Below are 25,024 nucleotides of genomic sequence, written 5' to 3'. Positions count from 1 at the left end.
TAGCGGAGAGTGTTTGCTAGCGCTGTCCTTAGAAAACACAGTTTTTACAGTTTCTTCCCGCTCTAAACATCACTGTTTTGTTCAGAAAAAAACATTGCGTGTATTTTTTATCATAACTCTGGTTTAACGTGGCCTATCGACACAATTTAAAGACTGGTATATAGTTTGTAGTCCGCACTTTCGACCCAAGTTGAAATGGAGACTCTGAGTCGCTGCATCTTGTAGCTGTTTCGTCCTAAATTGGTCATGTGATTTTGACGCGCCGGCGCATCCGTCAACCCCAGAGGGTTAATGTCTTTATTCTGGATCAGTTTCTTATTACTGTCTCTCACACCTTCCTGGTATATATCTTCAGGCCACGAAGGTCTCCACAGTCCCTGGGTGCAAATAGCTCCCATTTTAATACTGTCCATATCAGCTTGTCTGACTGTGGGTTGTCCTAACACGTCACATGTCAGCAGTTTGGGCTGGCGTCGCTCTCTCTTGGGGTGTTTGAGGACAGGTGACAACCCTTGTTCACTATTCGAGTCACTGTTTCCTTGCTCATCTTGTTGTTCATCTGATATTTGCTCATCTTGTGACTCCTGTTGGTTGTAATGTTGCTCTGCTGTGTGCAACTCAGGTTCGTTTACGTTTCTGTTGTCCTGTAAGAAAGGGTCTAAGTCAGCTGTTTGAGGCTCTCCCAGTTGTTGTTCACCCACCTCAGATTTCAGGGTTTGAGGGATAATGCTGGTGGTACTGTTTTGCTGTGGAAACCTTCACACAAGCTCACCCTCATCTTCACTCTCTATGTCCTTGTCTTGCTGTAGTAGACGTTGTTGAGCTTCTCCCCCCTTTTGTCTTAGGCTTTTACGTCTTTTGTTTTGCTCCTATCTGTGTGTTTTTTCTACAGGTAGGCTGTCACATGGAAGCAACAGGTTCCCGTGTACTGTGTGGCTTTTTTGACTCACCATCACATCCACTGTGTCCTCCCATCATGACCGAAGCTTGCCTGGGCCTCCTCGCTCTTTGAGGTTGTGGAGCAGGACTCTGTTCCCTGGGTGATGTTGAGCTCCATAGATCCTACGGTTGTAATACTATTTACCTCTTGAAGCTTTATTTTTTGGGCTGCCATAGATGCAATCTCATAGGCCTCCTTCATTCGGGGTTGCCATTTTGACACATACTCCATGTAGCTTAACATGTAGCTGTTTTTGTGAAGGACAGTTGAACAAGATGTCTATAGGAAGTCTCGGAGTATGGCCAAACAAGAAATAGTACGGGGAAAATCCTGTAGACTCATTCTGAGTCCAGTTGTAGGCATGCACTGCTTTTGCCAGTGACTCCTTCCAGTCTGCCTTTTCAAGGTCAGTTCTCAACACGGACAATAAAGTTTTGTTGAAACGCTCCACTTGCCCATTTCCTTGTGGATGATATGGGGTAGTGTGAGAGCCTCGTAGACCACAGACTTTTTGCAGCTGGGAAAACATCTGATTCTCAAATTCCCTGCCCATGTCATGGTGTATTCATGCTGGGAAAGCAAAGTTCAGAGCAAAGTGATTGAAGACCTTATCCATATACTATAAGACCTATAGTAGGACAGGAATCCTAGGACCCGACTCAGTTCCCCCACTGTGGATGGTGGTTTATTTCTGAGAGCTTGTACAGAAACTATTTCCCCTGGGTCCATGGTATATCCCTCTTCAGACACCATCCAACCAAGGAAACGTACCTTTCTTTTGAAAATGTCACATTTCTGTGGGCTGAGTTCGATACCATGTTTTTGGTATCTCTGTAGGACGGCTCTGATGTGTTCAAGATTGGTATCAAATGAAGGAGAGTGGACTAGGTTGTCGTCCAAATATGGCTGACAGATTACATCCTGCAGGCCCCTTAAACAGTCCTCCATGCTCCGCTGAAACTCTGCGGGGGCTGAACTGAGGCCAAAGGGTATGCGGTTACACTGGTATATGCCCCAAGGTGTGATGAAGGCTGTCAGGGGACGACTTTCAGGGTCCAGGAACCCCTGATGGTATGCTTTCCCCTGATCAAGAACAGACCAGGAGCTGCCATGAAAGGAATCTAGCATGTCCTGAATTCTGGGAATTGGGTGCCTGTCTGGTCACCAAGCTGAGCCAATCTGCACTTTGACAACCTCTTGCACGAACACATAAGGAACACATCTGAGACTTGTTCTTGATGCTCAAAATACTCAGGGGTGCCACACTGACTTAGTCAAAACCAGTGAAATTTTATACAGTGCGATTACAATTACAACAAAGATGCGTGTAGAGCTGGTTTATTTAAAACATTTTTAAGATTTTTAACATATGGAAAACTTGTTAAACTTTATCAGACTGTGTCACAGGGATTCTCCCACTCCTTGATTTTGGCCAATTAAAGATCTGACGAGTTCGCCGGAGCAGCTGTTGAAATCGTGTAGGGAAATCCTTTAGATGGAGATAAACCAGGGGAGTCAAAACACTGTTCAAACACACAATTCCACGACTTATCTGGTGAGCCCCAAAGACTCCCTCATTCCAATCTGGACATTTCCCCTGTTTTGACAAAACTCTTGAATAAAGGCTGAGGTTCTTGAAAATATGATAGGGGATGTAACAAACCGAGAAGAGAAGGCTCAAGATGAATAACAACTTTAACACTCGTTTTTTCACCACCTCCTTAATGGTATTTGCATGACAGAGAACAAGAGTCACATGTCCATAGCAGCCAAGTAAAATAAGGAGTGGCATAACAAACCCAGTCAATGTCCAACCCACACTGTATTTCAGATAATCCTCCACATATTCGTCAGAGGTGGTATGGTAGCATTTTTCAGTTTTATTTGGTGAGTTTTTGGAGAAGAAGATGTCTGGAAGACTTTGAGCACTCACCAACAGCCAAACCACAACTGAGATAGCCACAGAGTGAGTCACAGTTATTCGTCCCATCGCTTTCATTGGATGGACAATAGCCAGGTACCTGTACACACTTATACAGGTGAGGAATCCAATGCTGCCGTATAAATTCAGGTTGAAGGAGAATCTTGCGATCTTGCAGAAGGCTTCTCCAAAGATCCAATTACTGTCCATAAAGTAGTACGCTGACAAAAATGGGAGTGTTAGCAGGAACAAAAAATTAGCGACTCCAAGGTTCAGAAGGAACAGATTAATGTGTTGAAGTTTCTTCTTTTTCTGCAGCATCGACTTTAATCCCAATCCATTTCCTCCCAGACCAACAATGACAACAAAGGCATAAATGGCAGGTAGAATTTTGTGTTCATGGAGTTTTAAGTTGACTGAAGTACAGGAACTGTTAGTCATTGTGCTTCTAAAGCAAAAGTCTGCACAACCTCCCCCCTTCATGGAAAGTTATATGTCATAAAAGTGAAAGAAAACACGCCCTATTTTGTTTTTTTACAATTTATACGTCATTTTCAACCTTGAAACCCTGCACATTGAAGCATAAGACTGACATCTAAAGTAAATGCAACACCTCATATAGATATGCATGCAATCTTAATCTTGCTTTGGGGCCTTGTTTGGAATGGAATGTATTAAAATTGCTACTCCCCTTTGTCTAGAATTGTAACAGGCTGTGAACACATTAGGAAACTCAGGTGTTTTAAGTTGGTTTAAACCTGTGACAGTTCTGTGAGTCTCTTGTAATAAAACAATGTCTGCCTGTAGTTTTTTGAGCTGGTTAAATATCTCTGATTTCTTTCCCCTATGCCAGCTCCATTTACATTATATGTGACAAACCTTAGTGTGCCCATATTTGTGTGTGTGTAATGATATAATGATGTACACTGGGTGTTACACTTAGACGGGTGAAGAGAATGGAAACACATCACTTGTTTGTAAATAAAAAGAAGAAAAATGTGTTGGCGAGAGGCTCCATAAGTCTGAATATGTGTGAGCATATTAACTAATATGACCAGGAGTGTATGAGCTTGTGTGACCTATATGTCTGTGTGCACTGTGAGGCTGTAGTGAATGTGCTCCCCTTAATCACATATGTGTGTGCGTGATCGTGCTGTGTGAGCATGTAGAAATGTTGTTTGTCGTTGCATAGGGAAACGGGTGATCCATGCAAGAAAGAAGGGGGAAAAAATCAAACAAGGAGAAGGGTGAGCTGGAGGGATGAAAGAGAAGACTGAAAGAGAGAGAGAGAAGAATAAAAGTTTAAAATTAAATAAATTAAAAAAAATATATAAAATAAAAAAATAAACCGGAAACATTGTGGTTCAGGTGTTAGCGGAGAGTGACTGTGTTTTAGCTGTTATGGAATCAGACTGAATTAGCGTTCTGTGATTCTGTGATTCTTGAAATGCACTACACCAACAATTTCATACACAGCCTGGTGTGTAATTTAAGACATAAGTGATTTCTAAAAGTAAATACTCTACTGTAAACATGAGGTTGACAGTAGGCCGATAGTGAATGTCCTTGTCCTTGTCTTTGTCCTTGTCTTTGTCTAAAAGGCTAGCAGTCAGTATTAATACATGTAAATCTAATTTTAGCAAATGATATATGATGTATATATATTAGGGGTGCAACGATACACAAAATTAACGCTTCGGTTCGGTTCAATACTTTGGTGTCACGGTTAGATATTTTTTCGATACAAAAAAAATGTTCATGCCTATTTTAATTTGTAATTGATTAAAATTATACATTTTTCTCTTAACTTGAGAAATCACTCATTTGTGGAAAAGACAGTTTATTACAGAGAAATGGCTCTTTCCAAAATAATATACTATACCCTTCTTCTGGGGTATATTCTCAGCAGCATATTAAACATATCAGGCCCCTTAAAATGAACCACTCTCTGATGGACCTCCCCTCACACTCATCTTCTGGAGTGCTAGCACTTAGTTGTAACGGGGCTCAAGTACTCTCAACCTTTCCTGAAACCCGGTGTTTTCTACAACAGAAAATGGTCGCATGCCGACAGCAATAAAAGTAGCAATTGCCCTGTTTCTTCTGCCCTCTAAGAATCGTGTGCTAACGGCTGTCTAAATGACTCGGGTAAAGTTTGTAGCATGCGTGCTTGTTGGTGTTTTTGTCTGCTTCCACTTGTCTTTGCACTAGGGTGACGTCGGCGTAAATGTGCAGTCATATTCGTTGTGTTTCCACCGATGTATTTGAGCATTGCCTGGCACATCCGACTTACTGTTGTACTTTTGTCCAAGAAGCGCTTACCATCAGGGTCATACTTCACATGAAAAACAAAATAGTTCCAAATGCCAGATCTCAATAATGGTAGAGGAGGTTCAATTTTGGGTAGCGTTGAGGCAGTTGCCATGTTGCAACTAGCTTAACTTCTGTCTCGCTAGCTTGAGTGAATGCATATGGGCACTCAGTGGATCTGAGCTCGACAATGCAGCCTAGGCAGAGTAGTCAAACGCAGATCCACTGAGCTCTCAACACAGACAGCATCGTCAGAGGAAAAGTTGATCAAATAAATTAAAAATTCTGTATTGCACAATACATATGTGTGCCGAACCAAAAACACTGTATGGAACAGTTCAATACAGATACATATATTGTTGCACCCCTAATATATATATCATCAGCTTTTTCCACCAGGCCATCAGACTGCTGAACACTTCATAGACACCTCACCTTCACTACTTGAACTTCAACATTATGCACTCCACACTGTACATTAATGCCACTGTTTTGCACAATATCCAAGTGCCAACCTCTGTATATTTTATATATTTTGTTTACTCTATTTAATTTGTAAAATATGTATACATACACACACACACACACAGACACGTAGAAAAACATATTTAGTATACACATCCAGTAATGCATATACTCTTATATTGTACATATATTTATTACTTTCAGATTTAGCCATTCTTATATTTTGCTTGTTTTATGTTATTGTATTTTTGCACAACTCTGTTGCTTGTGAAGCTCGCACACAAGAATTTCACTCGCATGTACTGTACCAGTGTACCTGCAAATGTGACATGACAATAAAAGTGATTTGATTTGATTTGATTTGATTTCATCATAAAAAATCATAAAACTGCCCGCCCAACCTGTTGGCAGTTTTATGATTGAAACAAAATGTTAAAGTCTGCCTCTGGTTGGAGTTTAAAAGTGAAAGCAAAAGTTCTCTAAAAGCATATATATATCATAAAACTGCCGACCCAACCTGTCAGCATTTTTGTGATTGAAACAAAAGGTTAAAGTCTCTCTCTGGTTTGAGTTTAAATGTGAAAGCATAAGTTCTCTGAAAGCATGGTGGATGTTTCTAAAAATGACTTCATTAATCTCATGCAAACGTACACTTATCTGGAACAACCGTGACGTACTACAGAACATTAATAAGATTAACTTCCAAGATTGGAGTTGTCAAGGAATGAAATAGTTGGAACATATATTAGAATGTGTCACGGTTCTGGGTCATTTTGACCCAGTATTTTGAGTTCTTATGTTTTGGTTTATTTTTTGCATTATGGATTATTTTCTGATGCTCTTGTGCTTTGTTGATTATGTATAGGAATTTCTTTTATTTATGTATTAATCACATTATTTTATTGTATGATGCCTTGGTGCTACTGGTTTTTAACATGTTTCACACCCATACAGTAAGACAAATGGTGGGGGTCTAGTAAGGAAGTTGGGGGAAGCAGACAACTTCACAGGAAGAATCTTTTGTCTCTTCGAGGACTCTGGTCAGTAGCAAGAGAGTGTGAACCTTAAGGTGTGAAACAGCTGTGTACTGCCTTTTGTTCCTGAAGAAGGTATTTAATTGAGAGCCATGTTAGGCTCGGGAGACTCTGCTGTCCGTCTGCCCCACGATCATGCAGTCTCTCCACAAGCTTGGTTTTTCTGTTCTTTGTGTTTGATTAAAGAATGTTAGCTACTGCATGTTTAGCTTGTGTCTCATATTTAGTGTATGTTCAGTTCTGTGTCTAGTCTGCATCTTTGTGTAGTGGTTTCTTGTTTCCTGTTTTATTGTGAAGGTCTGTGTCTCATGTGAGTGTATTCAGTTTTGCCTCCCTTGTCTCGTCTATTACTTCCAGCTGTGTTCCCCACCTCTGTGTTATCTCCCTGTGTTCTTCTCTGTGTATTTAAGTCGTGTCTTCTTATGTTGTAGTCGCTGGTCCCTCTGTTAACCTCCCTTGTTTCAACTGTGAATCTAGCGTGTTTCATCCGCGTGTTCTCCCTGCTATCCACCTCTATATGCCTCTGCTCACCCTCATTCATGTTCGTGTTTAGTAGTTTAGTTTTCCCAGTTCAGATTATCTTTAGTTCCGTTTGCTGTTTTCAACTTGTGTTTTATTTTACAATAAACCTCCTTTGCACCTCCACGAGTGCCTGCAGTTGGATCCTCCTTTATTTTTCTCCACACAGCGAATGGAATGAGCCGTGACAGTGTGAACAGACTTGTTTGACAGACTAGTTGTACAGTATGGGATTAACAAGAAAAGAATGTGAAAGTAAAATTTTGTCTTTAAATAAAAGTCTTTAAATTAAATTGAAGTCTTTAAATATATTTTTTATAAATATTAAATTAAACATCTTCATATTTTCAAATTCAGAAAGATGGAGAGAAATACATAAAAAATATTATATTTGGAAATTCATCAATTACTTTGTTAGATAAGATAACTCTTTACTGTCATTGCACAGTCATACTTAGTACAATAGAACAACTAAATTGGAAACTGTCCCACGTCGGCACAACAAAACACAATACAGTGGATTTTTTAAAAGTGCAAAAAATGTTATGACTTAATAAATAAAATAATGAATCTAGGGTGTGTGTGTGTGTGTGTGTGTGTGTGCGCGCGCGCTTGCATAGAGCAGTATATATCAAACACTATACATTATTAGAATTCCCAAGCAAACTGAAAGCCAAATACTGTGTATCTTATATCAAATGTGAATCACATGTTCACTGCCAAGCTGGCTTCAAGTAGGCATGAAATAAAAGTTAATTTCGATTAAATTCCACCAAAACTGTTCTACTGCTATACAAGCTTAATAGTAGGGATGGGTATCGTTTAGGTTTTATCCGATACCGGTGCCAAACCAGTACTTTTGAAACGGTGCCGGTGCTTAAACGGTGCTCAAACCGGTGCTTAAAGAATGGAGAACACAAAATTGGTCCAAAAACCTCATGTTTAGCTGTTTTTTTTGGTAAAAAGATAACAATGTTAGCCTTTTCTGCAGCTATAGGGCATATATGGTCTCACTCTTGGCTGGAAGCAGTGCTTAAACAATGGAAAACACACAAACTTTGTCCAAAAACCTCTCATGTTTAACTGTTTTCCACTTTTTCTTTGGTCATTTTAGCCTTTTTGGCCAGGGTGAAGGGAGTATCTGCCATCAAACAAGAAGACAGCCGCATGTAACTACGACGGTGTTTGCTAGTTCACCTTACATGCATTAATGTAATAATGTGGTTAGCGTACTCAACGTTAATTACACACGAACAACATGAAGCTACTCACGCAGAGAAGAACGGCTGCTGCTGCCATCATCATCCGTCATCATTTCTGCTACGCTGGCAGGGCTAGGGGCCAGGACTCTCCTCTTCGGGTTTTGGGGGGATGTTGCTAACTCCAGGTCCGATAACAGGCACCACACCCGCAGTAGATGTGCTCGGTGTGAGGTCTCGCAGCAAGCTATCAAACACGGCGCATTTCTCGGCTTTAAAAAAAAAACGCTATGCGTGGCCAGGTGTTTCATCAGATTTGAGGTGTTACCTCCTTTGACAGTATCACAGTATCAGCTTAAAGCACTTGTTGCAGGCTGCTGAGTTTGCATCTTTTGCTGTGAAGTACAGCCAGACTTTTGACCGCTTAGCCTTGGGCATTTTTAATCTGTAGCTCTGCTCTAAAAGAACGTACGTACCTGGCCCCGCCTACTATCCTCGGAAACGTAAAATGATTGGCTAGAATTGGCTCAGGGAAAAAAAAGCACCGAAATAAAGCACCGAAATGTGCGCTGCTTTTCGGTCTGGTTACTACCGTTTGGCACCGGACACCGGTACCCATCCCTACTTAATAGTCCAGCAGATGTTTTTTCTGGGAAATTTTTTTTGCTGTACACATAACCTAAATAAATCTACAGAAAAGTAACCTGAAAACTGTGTCAGTGATTAAAATCACATTAAACATAAAATAAATGATACTAATCTGCCAGTGCTCTTTCCTGATCTACGCTTAAATTAATAGTGTCATGGTCCTGGGTCTGTGACCCAGCATTTCTGTTTGGACTTTTGGTTTGGTTTATTAAATATTCTAAGGTTAAGAACCTGTTCCTTGTGTTAGTTACTATAGTTATTCCTCTGTTTAACATTTGTAAAGATCACCTTAGCTTTGTTATCTAGTCTTTAGGTTTCTGTTGTCTTGCCTCCAATCCACTACACATGTATAGTCATGTCTCCGTGGTTTATATTTTCAATGTTACAAAAAATGTTGCTGTAAAGGATTTAAATAATACAATTTTCAAGGATTAAGTTACATTTATTTCAGAAATACAACAATATTATATCATGATTACAAGCGATTACAATCCTGCTTGCAAAAAAGGGGACAATGTGTTTTAAACCAAAAGAGAAAAATGCATTTTACTGGATTTCAGGTATTCAGCGATGCAAGGCAACAGAAGAACAACAAACACAGAGACAAAGCTTTTTATATACATTTGTAAATCCATTTGAGCTAAAACTGTTATCCAGAATAAGATAGTATATAGACAGTATAATACATAAAGCCAGGGGAGATTCTACGATCAGAGCTTTGGGGGTGTTGAGCACCCAGAGAGCTGCCCAGCCAGGCAAGATAAACTTGTCACGATGAGACTTCTTCCCTGTCTCTGTCAGTCCTTGCATCCTTAAATGTCTCCAGTTGTTCTGAGTTCCCTCTGAGTGTCTCCTTGGTGCATTTAAACCCCTGTTCCTCCCTGTCCTCATCGTCTGTTAACTACATCTCCGTTATTAGTCATCATAATTTTATCATCTCTGTGCAAGTCTGTAAATTTCTTTATTAAATCATAAGATTCTTAAATTCATCAAGTCTCTCTGTGCCTGGGTCCTTGTCACAAAACATGACATCATTGTTTTGTACATTTTAACACAATTTAATCCCCACATTTGTGAAAGAAAAGCAAAACACTTTTTTAAAAGTCTGTAACAAAACCATCAAATCAGATAAAGGTTATTTAAATGCTGCAAATGAAGAATGGATTGGAATAAAAAAAAATACATATCCTAACCTTAATTACGGGGGAAAATGATGCTCATAGTAAATGAGAAGTAAACTGAGTGCATTTTTTGGACAGAGGTTCACTTTTAATGAGTATGTATAATACAATACAGATATATAAAAATACACTCCAAAAATAGAGTCCTTGAAATGTACAAATGTACAAAATATTAATAAAAAAATAATAATAATGGAGGCAACTTTGCCTATGGTACAATGTATACAATGTATGAAAAGATCTTTACTGCAGATACTACTATGGCTCTGCAGATTTTTTTCTTTTATTTTAACCTATGTCGCCTCACCTTGAAGTTGGCAAATCTGTCTATCACTTTTTGGTTGTCAACTCGCTCAAGCAGTTTAACAGTTTCTGTTGTGCCTGTCACTGTTCCCTGTCTGTTTTCTTACCTGGTTCTTCCTGACCTTGTACTTTCTCCTCACGTTCCCCTCTTTCCTCCTCTCTCCCTCTTTGGACTGACAATCATACACAAATAGATTGTATTCAATTAGATAAAAAAAAATTACATTAATATGAAAAAAAAAATATTATTAAGATCACTAATAAAAAAAGTCCTCTCTCAGTGTACTTTCAACCAAAAGGCAAATAACCAAACCACATGTACATCTAATAAAATATATAAATATTGAAACACTGATCCAACATTATCCTTTATTAATGGATCATTTGTTCTTACACTTTTACCTGAATGTTGCTCCTGGGTTTAATATCGGCACATGCACATATGACAAAATAACCAGCTTCTCTCATTCAATTTCAAACAGGACAGTGGTAACAACAGCAGGCTACGGACAATTTTAAGTTTTAGATTTTAAATAGGCTGTATACATTTCAATGGGAGCAACAGGACGGTCAAATGTCGCTGATTTTACTACAGAGTAGGACGGATTGTAGGGTAGCAAATATCGTCGGAAAACACATTTTTAACACTGCAGGTTGCCTGGGTGTAATGTTTTTCAGCTAAAAAGAAACATGGTCTGACTCCTACCTAACTATATAACGAGTAACTGAAGGTTAAATGCAGCTAATATGTCCTGTTTTAAGCCAGACACTTACACCTCCGCTCCGCTGCGTCTCCGCCACCATCGCTCTGGCAGCAAGGGTGCTAGAGCCAGAGTAGGGGAGAGGCGAGCTGGAACAAACCATTTTGGGAGGGAGGGGGTCTATACTTTTGTTGTTAAAATGTTACGTCTCAACCAAGTAATGTATGCTTTTTACATTTTTAGTAGTGTCTCACACAAGCAGCAAATATTGTTGGAAAAGTAAGAAATCTTTGGGCTAAAATCGCCCCTGCATAAAGCAGTCTTTACACTCAACTCTAAAAGACAAAGTCATGGTCCGCAATTACTGTTAAGACACTGTTGTGCTTACAGTTTGTTCCACGGGCACGCTGCCGTATTCTGACACAAACAAACGAGTAAATGTCTGACGAAACCGCTGAAGCAGCTGTTGGAGCTGAGCAGAAATATCCATGACATGGAGGTAAACCAGGGGGTTCAAAACACTATTCAGACACACAAGACCACGACTGATCTGATGAGCACTAAAGACTCCCTCATCCCATGTTGGATACTTCCCATGTTTAAAAAAAAATGCTCGTGAATAAAGGCTGAGGTTCTTAAAAATATGATAGGGGATGTAACAAACCGAGAAGAGCAAAATCAAAATGAACATCAACTTTAAGCTTCTTTGTTTCACCACCTTATTAATGGTATTTTTGTGGCAGAGAACAAGAGTCACATGTCCATAGCAGCCAAGAAAGATAAGGAGTGGCATAACAAACCCAGTGAGAGTCCAGCCTACACTGTATTTCAGGTAATTCTCGACATACTTTGTAGTGGTGGTATGGTGACATTTTTCAGTTCTATTTGTTGAGTTTTTGGGAAAGAGCATGTCTGGAAGACTTTGAGCACTCACCAACAGCCAAACCACAACTGAGATAGCCACAGAGTTATGGACAGTCATCCTTCCCATCACTTTCAGTGGATGGACAATAGCCAGGTACCTGTGCACACTTATACAGGTGAGGAATCCAATGCTGCCGTATAAATTCAAGTTGAAGCAGAATCTTGTGATCTTGCAGAAGGCATCTCCAAATATCCATTTATTCCTCATAAAGTAGTAGGCTGTTAAAAATGGAAGTGTTGGCAGGAACAAAAAATTGGCAATTCCAAGGTTCAGAAGAAACACATTAATGTGTCCAAGATTTTTCCATTTCTGAAGCAGAGACTTCAGTCCCCATACGTTAGCTCCCAGACCAATGATGAACACAAAGGTATAAATAGTAGGCAGAGTTACATGTTCATAGACTGAACGAAACCATTCAGTCGTATTCATTCTGTCTCCTAACATGCTGTCCACACAACTGCTCTCCTCTGTGACGGAATTAAAAGTGAAAGAAGTGGAAAGAATAAGACCAGATGTACATGTTCTTCCTGGTTGTGACCCTGCGTGCTGAAACAAGTTTGAGATCTGAGATACATATGTGTGCGAAATCTCATGCAGCCATTTCCTTGCTTGTTCACAAGAACAGCTTGTTATTATCTTTTGAATATATTAAAATTTTGTGGTGTTTTGTCTGTGTCTCTTTTTTGGCATAGGGTAGGCGGGGCAGCGATTCACCGAACCTGGCACACCTGTCATTCATCAGACAGTTTCCTCAGAAGCGTTCGTAAGGAGCTGCCTGACAGAGCTCTAGTGTCGGAGTATTGTCCTTTCTGGAGTGCCTGTAAACCTGCCCACCTGCCTACTAGAGCCTGTGGATTTATTTCGCTTGTGACTGTACAGACTGTACTGTTTCCTGAAATTCGCCCTCCACTGTTAATAAATTTCCTTCATCGCAACTCTGTGTCTCCGTGTCTTCTGCTCTCCGAGTCCACTTGCATTTCTCATAACACTTACCTGATAGGCATACATTTAATAAATTATGCATTTATTTACTTCCAGTATTAATTAATTAATATGATAGGCAGTGATGGGAATAACGGCGTTACAAGTAACGGCGTTACTAACGGCGTTACTTTTTTCAGTAACGAGTAATCTAACTAATTACTATTCCTATCGTTACAACGCCGTTACAGTTACTAACAAGGTAACGCGGTCCGTTACTATTTTTCAACAAACAGTTGAAGCTGTGTTCAGTTCACCGCATCTTATATCAGCTGCAGGAAGTAGCTGTAAGTAATCTGGGCGCTACAGCTTTAAGCAGCTGCGCGCTCCCGCACGGACGGTAATCACGATCACTGTCTAGCACAACACCTGGAGCTAAGGAGGCAACACAATCGAGTGCTGCTGTTTGACTGAGGAAGAATAAAGTAGTCGTGGTAAGCCAATCACATGACCACTTAAAGACAAAGCAACAAGGTGCTAGTTTATAAATTGTGTCGATAGGCCACGTAAAACCAGAGTCATGATAAACGATATATACGCGGCGTTTTTTCCTCAATAGTTTCGCCACGTTAGCGCTAGCAAGCACTCTCTGCTTATGAGCAAAAAAACAAAACAAAACAGGGGAAGTTTTAGGAGTGACAGAGAGAGAAAGAGAGAGGGAGAGAGAGAAAGAGGGAGAGAGAAAGAGAGAGGGAGAGAGAGCAGGAAAAGAGAGAGAGAGAAAGAGAGAGCGAGTTTTGAGATGTGAGATTTGTGACGTTTAGCGTGTTTGGAGTGTGTAGTTAATGTGTTGTCTTGTGTAGTTAGTGTGTAGTGTTGTGGATAGTTTTGTGTTGTGTGTCAGAACAATGAGGCGACTGCTGTCTCCAGGTAGAAACAGCAGTGATACACCTGCTGCTGTCAGACCTGCAGGTATCAGGCTGTGATGTTCTCCTTTATAGTGGACAGAAATGATTTTTTTGGAGTGGCACAAATAATTTGTGGCATCTTATTGAAGAACAGCTGATTGTTCTGTAAATAGTTTGAAATGGTTATTTAAAAAAAGGGTAAAAGGTAAATGGATGCAAATAACTTTGTTGTTTGCAAAACTTGTGCATAGGATTTTAAAATTGACAATTAATATTTGCATTTGAAGTTATAAAATATGATTCATTAAACATGTTTATGGTTGTTACAGTAAAAATATAACTTTTTCTACTCTGATTTTATGTTTTTTGTCTGATTTTAGATCAATTCTGGTTATACAGTATGACAAAATGAGAACATAACTGTAAATTCAGGCACGTGAGGTTGCGCTAAAAAGAATGATACCAAACAAGGCAAAGCAAATAGTTTTTAAAGGTAAAATGTGGAGAGAAAATCAAGAGTAGTAAAAAAATGGCCAATTATACCCTGGACGCCAGAGGGTTAAACGTTCTTTGTTTTTTTTTTTAAGTAACGCAATAGTTACTTTTCCAAGTAATTAATTACTTTTAGAATATTGTAACTCAGTTACTAACTCAGTTACTTTTTTGAAGAAGTAACTAGTAACTATAATTGAATTACTATTTGAAAGTAACTTGCCCAACACTGATGATAGGTGATGTAACCCAATGCTGCCATTTAAATTCAAACTGAAGGAAAATCTTGGGTAGAAGGCATCTCCAAAGATCCATTTATTTCTCATAAAGTAGTACCCTGCCAAAAATGGAAATGTTGGCAAGAAAACAAAATTGGCAAGTCCAAGATTCAGGAGAAACGCATTGATGTGTCCAAGATTTTTCCATTTCTGCAGAGAGAATCTCAGCAGCCATTCAGGCTACGTCCACACTAGCCCGAATAGATTTGAAAATGCCGTTTTCGTCTGAAAACGCTCCGCGTCCACACTAGCGTTTTCAGTCGTTTTCACAGAGCTGTGCGTCCACATTGAAACAACCGAAAAACGCTTGAGAGTGAGAATTAAAGAATTTGAAGAAAAGCAATCTGGAGCTTGTACAAACTGATATTAATCTTTTTTAGTGCTGTCAAAAATTGAGAGCAATCAAAACAACTGCTGTATAATGCGATCCGCTATCTTTGTTTATTTGGTCACATGACTACATCACATGACTAAAATGCGTCATTGTTTTAGAAAGTCTGCATTTTCGAGCGTCCACACTGCGACGGGACAGCTCCATTTTGAAATGTATTCGTTTTCGAGAGCGTTTCCAAAACGCTGCGTTTTTCCTTGGGGAAGACACCGTCTCAGTGTGGACTGGAGGCCAAAACGGAGAGAAAACGATGCGTTTTCAAACGAAAACGTATTAGTGTGGACGCAGCCTCAGAGGGACCTGTGTATATGTGCATCATATTTATTAAAGGACATTAAGTTTGTGTTTCAGTCGTGTAGTAACTGTTAAGCTTGACTGCACAAGGCTTGTTAGGCACTATTAAAAAAAAAACATCATACAGACTTCTGGTTGTTAGAAGACAACTAATAATAGCCATGAATAAGACTAAAGTTTGAGGTGTCCTTTAGATCTAAAGATAAGATTACCAATATGAATTCAACTTATTAACAAGCAGCATATTTTATACAGTGTTTTCAATACACCCTATAGATAGATTTAGCTTTAAGCACAGGTACATTTAAAAAGGATTCAAATGATCTTTATCATAGTAATTTTTTTTAGAATTGGGCTATTTTATAGGATAATATGATACCTCTTTAGCAGTCCCCAGTAATGAGCTATGCTAATTATTAATGACAAAGTTTAGATGCAGTAGATAATAACTGGTAAATCTTGAAAAGTTTATTCATGATGGCCATGAAATGTGCATCAGAGGAATCCACCTAAATTTCTCAGTGGCTAATATGGCAGACAGAAATTCCAAAGGTTTTCCACAGAACACAGATACAAGCTGGCACATGACAGAACAAAAACAAGTTAAATCTTTGAAAGGAACTTCAAGGTTAACAAGAACTATGATTATGTAGTACAAACTGGAAATTTGGATGTTATTACAACATGAACAAAAGGACAAATGAAGCAACAGCCCTTTATACCAGTTATGGCAAATAAGGTCAGTGAAGATCATTTTAAATCTGACGATGTATGCTGCCAATATTTTTCACAACAATTCTGAAGTGTCCAAGATTTTAAACTGACCAATAACAAAAAGGAAAACAAAGCAGAGGTTGCCACTACAAAATACATTGCATATACATCTGGACTGTGTGTCAGCAATAGCTTGAGTGTGAAGTGTGTGTATAAAAGTATGTATGTAGATCTTTTTGTCAAAAGTGTTATTCAAAAAAAGACAATAATAGTTAAAAGAATGATATAAAATGAAATACATAATGCAGTCTTTAAACTCAGACAACTAAACATCGGACAAAACTGCCGGACCAGCTGCCTGAGCTGAGCAGGGAAATCCTTTACATGGAGGTAAACCAGGGGAGTCGAAAACACAATCAGACACACAAGACCACAACTTATCTGATGAGCACCAAATATTCCCTCATCCCAATCTGGACTCGTCCTCCATTTTGATAAAACTCTTGAATAAAGGCTGAGGTTCTTGAAAACAGAGCGCCGTGTACCACATAAAATCGGTTCGAGGACAGTAAGCACAACCAGAATTCATACATAAGGTGCACTGTTGATTTAAAAATAAAAATTAAAGGTTTTTAAGTGGGCCTTATAGTGCGAAAAATACGGTAATAGCACTAAATAAGAAATAAATTATACTAATCTTCCAGTGTTCTGTCCTGATCTGTCATTAAAGTGAAAGTTGTTGTTGTAAGGGGTTTGAATAATGCAAGTTTCAAGGCTTGAATTACATTTATTTCATATCTATAACGTCATTAGCTAAACGCTAATAGCTAGTGAAGCTAATACAGAGCAATAACAAGGAATAACATTGACATCTTGCATACAAGATAAGGAGAATGAGTTTTAAACCAAAAGAATAAATGCATTCCACCAATTTTTAGTCATTCACAGAATACAAGGCAATAGAATAGGAAACAAAAACATAGATAAACGTATATATACATATTTGTGTAACCACTTGTGCCAAAACTGTTATCCAGAAAAAGCGAGTGATAATTAAGGGAATGAAGCACATTGTAGTACATAAAGCAGTCTTTAACATAGTCTGTTACTTTTGCATGCAAAGTTATTATTTACTGTTAAGATATTGCTGTGTTTGCAGTTTGTGCCACAGGCACACTGACATAGTTTGACACAAACAAACGAGTAAATGTCTGACGAAACCGCTGAAGCAGCTGTTGGAGCTGAGCAGGAATATCCATGACATGGAGGTAAACCAGGGGGTTCAAAACACTATTCAGACACACAAGACCACGACTGATCTGATGAGCACCAAAGACTCCCTCATCCCATTTTGGACGCATCCTGTGTTTTATCAAAACTCTTGAATAAAGGCTGAGGTTCTTAAAAATATGATAGGGGATGTAACAAACCGAGAAGAGCAAAATCAAAATGAACAACAACCTTAAGCTTCTTTGTTTCACCACCTTATTAATGGTATTTTTGCGGCAGAGAACAAGAGTCACATGTCCATAGCAGCCAAGTAAGATAAGGAGTGGGATAACAAACCCAGTCAATGTCCAACCCACACTGTATTTCAGGTAATTCTCAACATACTTTGTAGTGGTGGTATGGTGACATTTTTCAGTTTTATTTGTATCAGTGTTGTTTGCGGAGGTTTTTGGGTAGAACATATCTGGAAGACTTTGAACACTCACCAACAGCCAAACCACAACTGAGATAGCTACAGAGAAAGTGACGGTTATTCTTCCCATCACCCTCATTGGATGGACAATAGCCAGGTACCTGTACACACTTATACAGGTAAGAAATCCAATGCTGCCGTATAAATTCAAGTTGAAGCAGAATCTTGTGATCTTGCAGAAGGCATCTCCAAAGATCCATTTATTCCCCATAAAGTAGTAGGCTGTTAAAAATGGAAGTGTTGGCAGGAACAAAAAATTGGCAATTTCAAGGTTCAGAAGAAACACATTAATGTGTCCAAGAATTTTCCATTTCTGCAGCAAGGACCTCACCGCCCATCCATTAGCTCCCAGACCAATGATAAAAACAAAGATGTAAACAGCAGGCAGAGTTGTATGTTCATAGTCTGAATGAAAGAAGGACGTTTTATTTGTTGGTATTCCTGACATGTTGTCCACACAACCTCTCTCCTTTGTAGCAGAATTAAAAGTGAAAGAAGTGAAGGAACAGCAAATGTACGTGTTGTTGCTTGAAGCCCTTAATGTTGAGTTTCAGGTTTCAGATCTGAGATAAACATCTTTGCGTCTTCCCGTTACTGTCTGATTTTGTTTGATAGGGCTGAACTTTAGGAATGTGGCCTCCTGTTCCTGTGGACATTTGCTTTCTGTAAACCTTGTCTTTATTCCCGTTATTGTAGCCTGTTACTCCATCATGGGTGTAACTTTGTGCTGAACACTGGGAGAGTCAGATCTCTGTCTAAATAAATAAATAAATCTGGGTAAATTCCCAGGTGATTAAACATGCAACTATTTTTCTGGTAATAACTGAAATGAGTAAAGAAAATCAACAGCGTATTTATGCAAGATAATTCATAGTTTATGGGGGTCATAACCCCCCTAAGCCCTCTGGAAATTATGCCCATGTACCCCACGATCAGTGACAAAACCCTTTTAACTTTTACCTTTTTGTTCTTTGTATGTAATTAGCAGCCCTTCCACTACTCTCTGTTACCCTAACCTTCTGATAGAAATCACATTTGTGGAGATGGATCTGGTCTGGTTTACCTACTCATACCCATTCTCTCTGTCTGTAAACCCACCTTATATTGGTATATTTTGATAAACACACCACCACACCAAACAAAAGGAAAAAGAACCTGAAGTCATTTTTTTTTTCTTCAACACATCCCATGCATCTAATTTCTTGCTTGTTTACAAAGACTGTTGATTATTTTATCTTTTTAAAAACACTACATAAAAATATAAAATCCATCATTGTGGATAACTTTTTTTTTTGTCTTTTGTTGTTTAAGTAACAAAGTAACAGCATTTTATGATATGTTAAATAAATAAAACTCAGAAAATAAAGACAAACATGTGTGACTTTACACTTCCTTACAGCAATGAAAACAGTAAAACAAAACAAAAATAAAACAACATCAGAACACATCACCAATAATGTATAGATAGGCCTGTGTGAATAAAAAGGGTTTAAGTTTGTTTTTGAATAAACGCACAAATCTTATGTCAGCAGGCAGCTTGTTCCAAAGAACAAAACCACAATGACTGAAAGCACTCTTAGCAGACTGAGATCTATTTCTGGGAACATGTAAAACATCTGAATCTGATCCTTGAGAGGTCTGACTGAGCTGTAGACAGTGAGCAAGTCAGAGATGTACTGGGAATGATGGTATGGCCCCCACAGAGCCCTGATCTCAACATCATCGAGTGTGTCTGGGATTACATGAAGAGACAGAAGGATGTGAGGAAGCCTACATCCACAGAAGATCTGTGGTTAGTTCTCCAAGATGATTGGAACAACCTACCAGTCGAGTTCCTTCAAAAACTGTGTGCGAGTGTACCTAGAAGTATATGCTGTTTTGAAGGCAAAGGGTGGTCAGACCAAATATTGATTTGTTTTAGAGTTCTCTTTTGTTCATTCACTGCATTTTGTTGATTGATGAAAATAATGATTAACACTTCCATGTTTGAAAGCATTCTTTGTTTACAGCATTTTTTTTGTTTAGGAAAGAAAAGAAAAAAATGCTATACAAAATAAAGCAAAATACAATAAACATATATCTATTATAATGTAGACACTACATAAAGTACAAGTTATTATCATATCAGCATATTTTGCCACAAAGGTAGGACAATGACATTACTGTTTAACTCTAGTGTTATGAGGGTCTTGATGGCCTCTCATAATAAGCCAAGGGGTGTGGGTGCAGCTTTATACTTCAAACACAACTTGAGATGAGAAGTGAAGATCCTTAACTGTTTTTATGACGTGACATTATAAAGAATGTTGTCGTTGTGATAGTTTGTCATAGGTACTGGCTGATAGATTATTTTGAAAATGTACCACTTCTAGTCACTGGTGTCTATGTAACATCATTTTACCGTGATGCTTTACATGGAAATTAAAGGATCTTTACTTATGTATCCCAATTTTATTTATTTATTGCATTTGGCAGGGGGTGCTGTAATCATGCCACAGTAGTTCATTTCAAGGATCACAAGATATTTGCATCAGAAATAAAATATTGTTATTAAGTGGCTGCTAATGCTGATGTTTCACACTGAAGGAAGACAAGGTTCATCCAGGTGCACATGGAGGTTTATTGTGCTGAAACACAGCAAAACAGTTCTGAGTTACTGACGGCTTCAATTACAATAACTGAGCCGCCACTGCCACCTACTGGCGAAACTAAATATCGCCCTAATATCACATGAGGTGGGAGCAAATGAGCTTTTCGCCCTGTGCTATGATCATGAATCATGTTGTGCCAGGTAACTATTTTTCTCCCTCAAGGTTAGTAAACAAGTTCATCATATTACTATGAATTTTCGACTGTAACCAGACTCAATATTCGGCCAACAATACACTAGTCTGTTACCACACTTAAATTTGTTTACATATTTCATATGACTGAAAACACTCTTAGTAGACTGAGATCTATTTCTGGGAACATGTAAAACATCTGAATCTGATCCTTGAGAGGTCTGACTGAGCTGTAGACAGTGAGCAAGTCAGAGATGTACTGGGAATGATGGTATGGCCCCCACAGAGCCCTGATCTCAACATCATCGAGTGTGTCTGGGATTACATGAAGAGACAGAAGGATGTGAGGAAGCCTACATCCACAGAAGATCTGTGGTTAGTTCTCCAAGATGATTGGAACAACCTACCAGTCGAGTTCCTTCAAAAACTGTGTGCGAGTGTACCTAGAAGTATATGCTGTTTTGAAGGCAAAGGGTGGTCAGACCAAATATTGATTTGTTTTAGAGTTCTCTTTTGTTCATTCACTGCATTTTGTTGATTGATGAAAATAAATGATTAACACTTCCATGTTTGAAAGCATTCTTTGTTTACAGCATTTTTTTTGTTTAGGAAAGAAAAGAAAAAAATGCTATACAAAATAAAGCAAAATACAATAAACATATATCTATTATAATTTAGACACTACATAAAGAACAAGTTATTATCATATCAGCATATTTTGCCACAAAGGTAGGACAATGACATTATTGTTTAACTCTAGTGTTATGAGGGTCTTGGTGGCCTCTCATAATAAGCCAAGGGGTGTGGGTGCAGCTTTATACTTCAAACACAACTTGAGATGAGAAGTGAAGATCCTTAACTGTTTTTATGATGTGACATTATAAAGAATGTTGTCGTTGTGATAGTTTGTCATAGGTACTGGCTGATAGATTATTTTGAAAATGTACCACTTCTAGCCACTGGTGTCTATGTAACATCATTTTACCGTGATGCTTTACATGGAAAATAAAGGATCTTTACTTATGTATCCCAATTTTATTTATTTATTGCATTTGGCAGGGGGTGCTGTAATCATGCCACAGTAGTTCATTTCAAGGATCACAAGATATTTGCATCAGAAATAAAATATTGTTATTAAGTGGCTGCTAATGTTGACTTAGTCAAAACCAGTGAAATTACATACAGTGCGATTACATTTACAACAAAGATGCATGCGTGTAGGGCTGGCTTATTTAAATGCAATGGTTATTTAAAACATTTTAGGATTTTTAACATATGGCAAACTTGTTAAACTTTATCAGACTGTGTCACAGGGATTCTGCCACTCCTTGATTTTGGCCAATTAAAGATCTGACGAGTTCGCTGGAGCAGCTGTTGGAATCGAGTAGGGAAATCCTTTACATGGAGGTAAACCAGGGGAGTCAAAACACTGTTCAAACACACAATTCCACGACTTATCTGGTGAGCCCCAAAGACTCCCTCATTCCAATCTGGACATTTCCCCTGTTTTGACAAAACTCTTGAATAAAGGCTGAGGTTCTTGAAAATATGATAGGGGATGTAACAAACCGAGAAGAGAAGGCTCAAGATGAATAACAACTTCAACACTCGTTTTTTCACCACCTCCTTAATGGTATTTGCATGACAGAGAACAAGAGTCACATGTCCATAGCAGCCAAGTAAAATAAGGAGTGGTATAACAAACCCAGTCAATGTCCAACCCACACTGTATTTCAGATAATCCTCCACATATTCGTCAGAGGTGGTATGGTAGCATTTTTCAGTTTCATTTGGTGAGTTTTTGGAGAAGAAGATGTCTGGAAGACTTTGAGCACTCACCAACAGCCAAACCACAACTGAGATAGCCACAGAGTGAGTCACAGTTATCCGTCCCATCACTTTCATTGGATGGACAATAGCCAGGTACCTGTACACACTTATACAGGTGAGGAATCCAATGCTGCCGTATAAATTCAGGTTGAAGCAGAATCTTGTGGTCTTGCAGAAGGCATCTCCAAAGATCCATTCACTGTCCATAAAGTAGTACGCTGACAAAAATGGGAGTGTTAGCAGGAACAAAAAATTAGCAACTCCAAGGTTCAGAAGGAACAGATTAATGTGTCGAAGTTTCTTCTTTTTCTGCAGCAGAGACTTTAGTCCCAATCCATTTCCTCCCAGACCAACAATGATAACAAAGGCATAAATGGCAGGTAGAATTTTGTGTTCATGGAAGCTAAAGTTGACTGAAGTACAGGAACTAATATTCATTGTGCTTCTAAAACAAAAGTCTGCACAACCTCCCCCCTTCATGGAAAGTTATATGTCATAAAAGTGAAAGAAAACACGCCCTATTTTTTTCTACAATTTAGACGTCATGTTCAAGCTTGAAACCCTGCACACTGAAGCATAAGACTGACATCTAAAGTAAATGCAACACCTGCAATGCAATTTTAATCTTGCCTTGGGGCCTTGTTTGTTATGTGAAAGCATGCAGCGTTTTGTTTTGGGGGGGGTTTATATATTTTTCAATAAATCAGAAAATGAACATCTCACATTTTCACACAAGTCCTAAAAGTACACAAAGACACTCAAACCAAAACAAAGAAATACAGAAATATAATATTTCAGGCCTGTCTGGTGGTGGCATGCAAGACTGGGCAGGCATGGATTCCTAAAATTCACCAGGTGTTGCAAATGCATTTGCAGGATAGTCAATGTCAACAAGAAGAACAAGTATTACTAGATGTTCACGGGAAGCTTAGGTCTCTTCCACAGAACAAGATTAAATTATATGGTAAAGAAGAGGGGGGAGGAGATAGCCTGACTGTAGGTGTATCAGCTGGCATGTGTGGGAAACCACAGTAAACAGGTGGTGGAGAGGTTGGAGGGAGTGTGCAATAGAAAAGGTGGAAACTGACTTCAGTGACTTTAGCTGTTATGAAGTAGTGACCAGATAAAAAATTATTAGGTTTCATTTTTTTTTCACTGGCCTCGCTTTTCTTCTTCATCCTGACAACCTTGTGTTTTTTTGCTGTACTCTTTCATGCCTGAAAAACTCTAAATTATCACTTTTATATTTGTCAAAATATTTAGCATAATAAAAAATGATGAACTGTTTTTAACCATTTAACTATTAGTTTCATATGAGTCAATGTTGCTTATTCTGAATTAGTAATAGATGATAGTAGATCAGTAATGCTTAAGGTTTTTAAATGAAGCTTATGCCCAAGTTCAATAAGAAAGATCTATGGCCACACATCTGTCCGCTCCCAGGTGCTGCCCCCTAATTCTAAGCTTATCAGACTTTCCCACGCTGTCAAGCTGTTTGTGTTATCACTGGTCTAGTCCAATCATCTTCTCCCTGCCTTCTCCAAGCCAATCAGCATTCATGGCACATACTTTAGATCTACCTGCAAATCTCTTTCTCTTTCACAGACGCCTTTGTGCAAACCACCTCCTCCCAATCTCTACCTCTCATCTCTCAAGCTCCATTCATGCCACCTTCATCTCCACCACCAGTGTCTAGGCTCCTGGGGGCCCTGCTCTAATCCCTTTCAAAACTGGGGTTCCATTCTGCCGGGATGCGCCATTGGAGTCAAAATCATGTTCATTCTTTCGAATGATCTGTGCTTATTGAAATATTCTATATTGTATTTAATCTACAGTCATCATAATCTATAACACCACATTTATTGTGTCTCCTCTGTGAGGACAACATATTTCTAAAAATGTGTTTGAACAGACTTACACCTTTATATTTTTTGAGTATATTATATAGTCATAACATTATAAAATAATTCATCCGATTACTTTTTTCAAGTAACGAGTAATGTAAGGGATTACCATTGCAAAAACGGTAATTAGATTACCGTTACTTTCCCGTAGGAACGCTGCGTTACTGCGTTACTAAAACCGTGAGTTTTTTGCGAGAATGTCTTATGACAGTGACGTAAGCGAGTGCGACGTTTGTGACAACAGCTGTCTGCAGATCAACAATGGATAATATATGGAGTGCGGGAGAGAGTATGAGCATGCAGCGTTTAAAGCGTGGAAGTACTGACCTTATTTTGAGTTTGATCCCATAAAAAGTGACAAAAACATTAGTGTCCGTTGTGCGTTGGAAGAAAACTTCTTTTTACAGCGAAACCCCCCCCTAAACTTCCAAGCAAGTACCGAATGCGCTACGACTGTAATGGGAAATTCACAGAGAAACTCGCGGAGTCTTCAACTGACCGCTATGGCACACCTGCACCAGGGTAAACCTCCGCCTACCCCAGTCCTGCTTTACAGGTGAAAATAGAGCAACAGGACCGCTAGTCTTTGACTTTATTTATTTTCTGCTGTGTTTTACTTGCATCTATTTGAAAGAGTGAGTGTAAACACAAAAACATATTT

The 25,024-nt window shown here is 38.8% G+C and overlaps 3 protein-coding genes across 3 annotated transcripts; all 3 read right to left on the bottom strand.

Moving 5' to 3' along the window:
- Positions 1-76: 76 nt before the first annotated feature.
- Positions 77-4,622, bottom strand: LOC109196255 (P2Y purinoceptor 1-like). The gene has a single exon (XM_019350148.2). The coding sequence runs from the start codon at positions 3,342-3,344 to the stop codon at positions 2,322-2,324; it is 1,023 nt and encodes a 340-aa protein (XP_019205693.1). The 5' UTR covers positions 3,345-4,622; the 3' UTR covers positions 77-2,321.
- A 6,763-nt stretch (positions 4,623-11,385) lies between these two features.
- Positions 11,386-18,561, bottom strand: LOC100710012 (P2Y purinoceptor 1-like). Its single transcript, XM_005477927.4, has 2 exons — positions 17,454-18,561; positions 11,386-11,761 (listed from the first exon to the last, which is right to left on the bottom strand). Exons 1-2 carry the CDS (start codon positions 18,292-18,294, stop codon positions 11,589-11,591), a joined length of 1,014 nt encoding a protein of 337 aa, XP_005477984.2. The 5' UTR covers positions 18,295-18,561; the 3' UTR covers positions 11,386-11,588.
- Positions 18,562-20,758: 2,197 nt separating this feature from the next.
- LOC100710277 (P2Y purinoceptor 1) lies at positions 20,759-24,419 on the bottom strand. Its single transcript, XM_005477926.4, has one exon. It carries the CDS (start codon positions 22,937-22,939, stop codon positions 21,917-21,919), a length of 1,023 nt encoding a protein of 340 aa, XP_005477983.1. The 5' UTR covers positions 22,940-24,419; the 3' UTR covers positions 20,759-21,916.
- Between the last annotated feature and the right edge of the window lie 605 nt (positions 24,420-25,024).

The sequence above is a fragment of the Oreochromis niloticus genome, linkage group LG20, assembly GCF_001858045.2.
Source record: "Oreochromis niloticus isolate F11D_XX linkage group LG20, O_niloticus_UMD_NMBU, whole genome shotgun sequence".
NCBI classification, from domain to species: Eukaryota; Metazoa; Chordata; class Actinopteri; order Cichliformes; family Cichlidae; genus Oreochromis; species Oreochromis niloticus.
The sequence above is the reverse complement of the archived record's forward strand: the minus strand, read 5'-3'. Positions and strand labels throughout refer to the sequence as shown.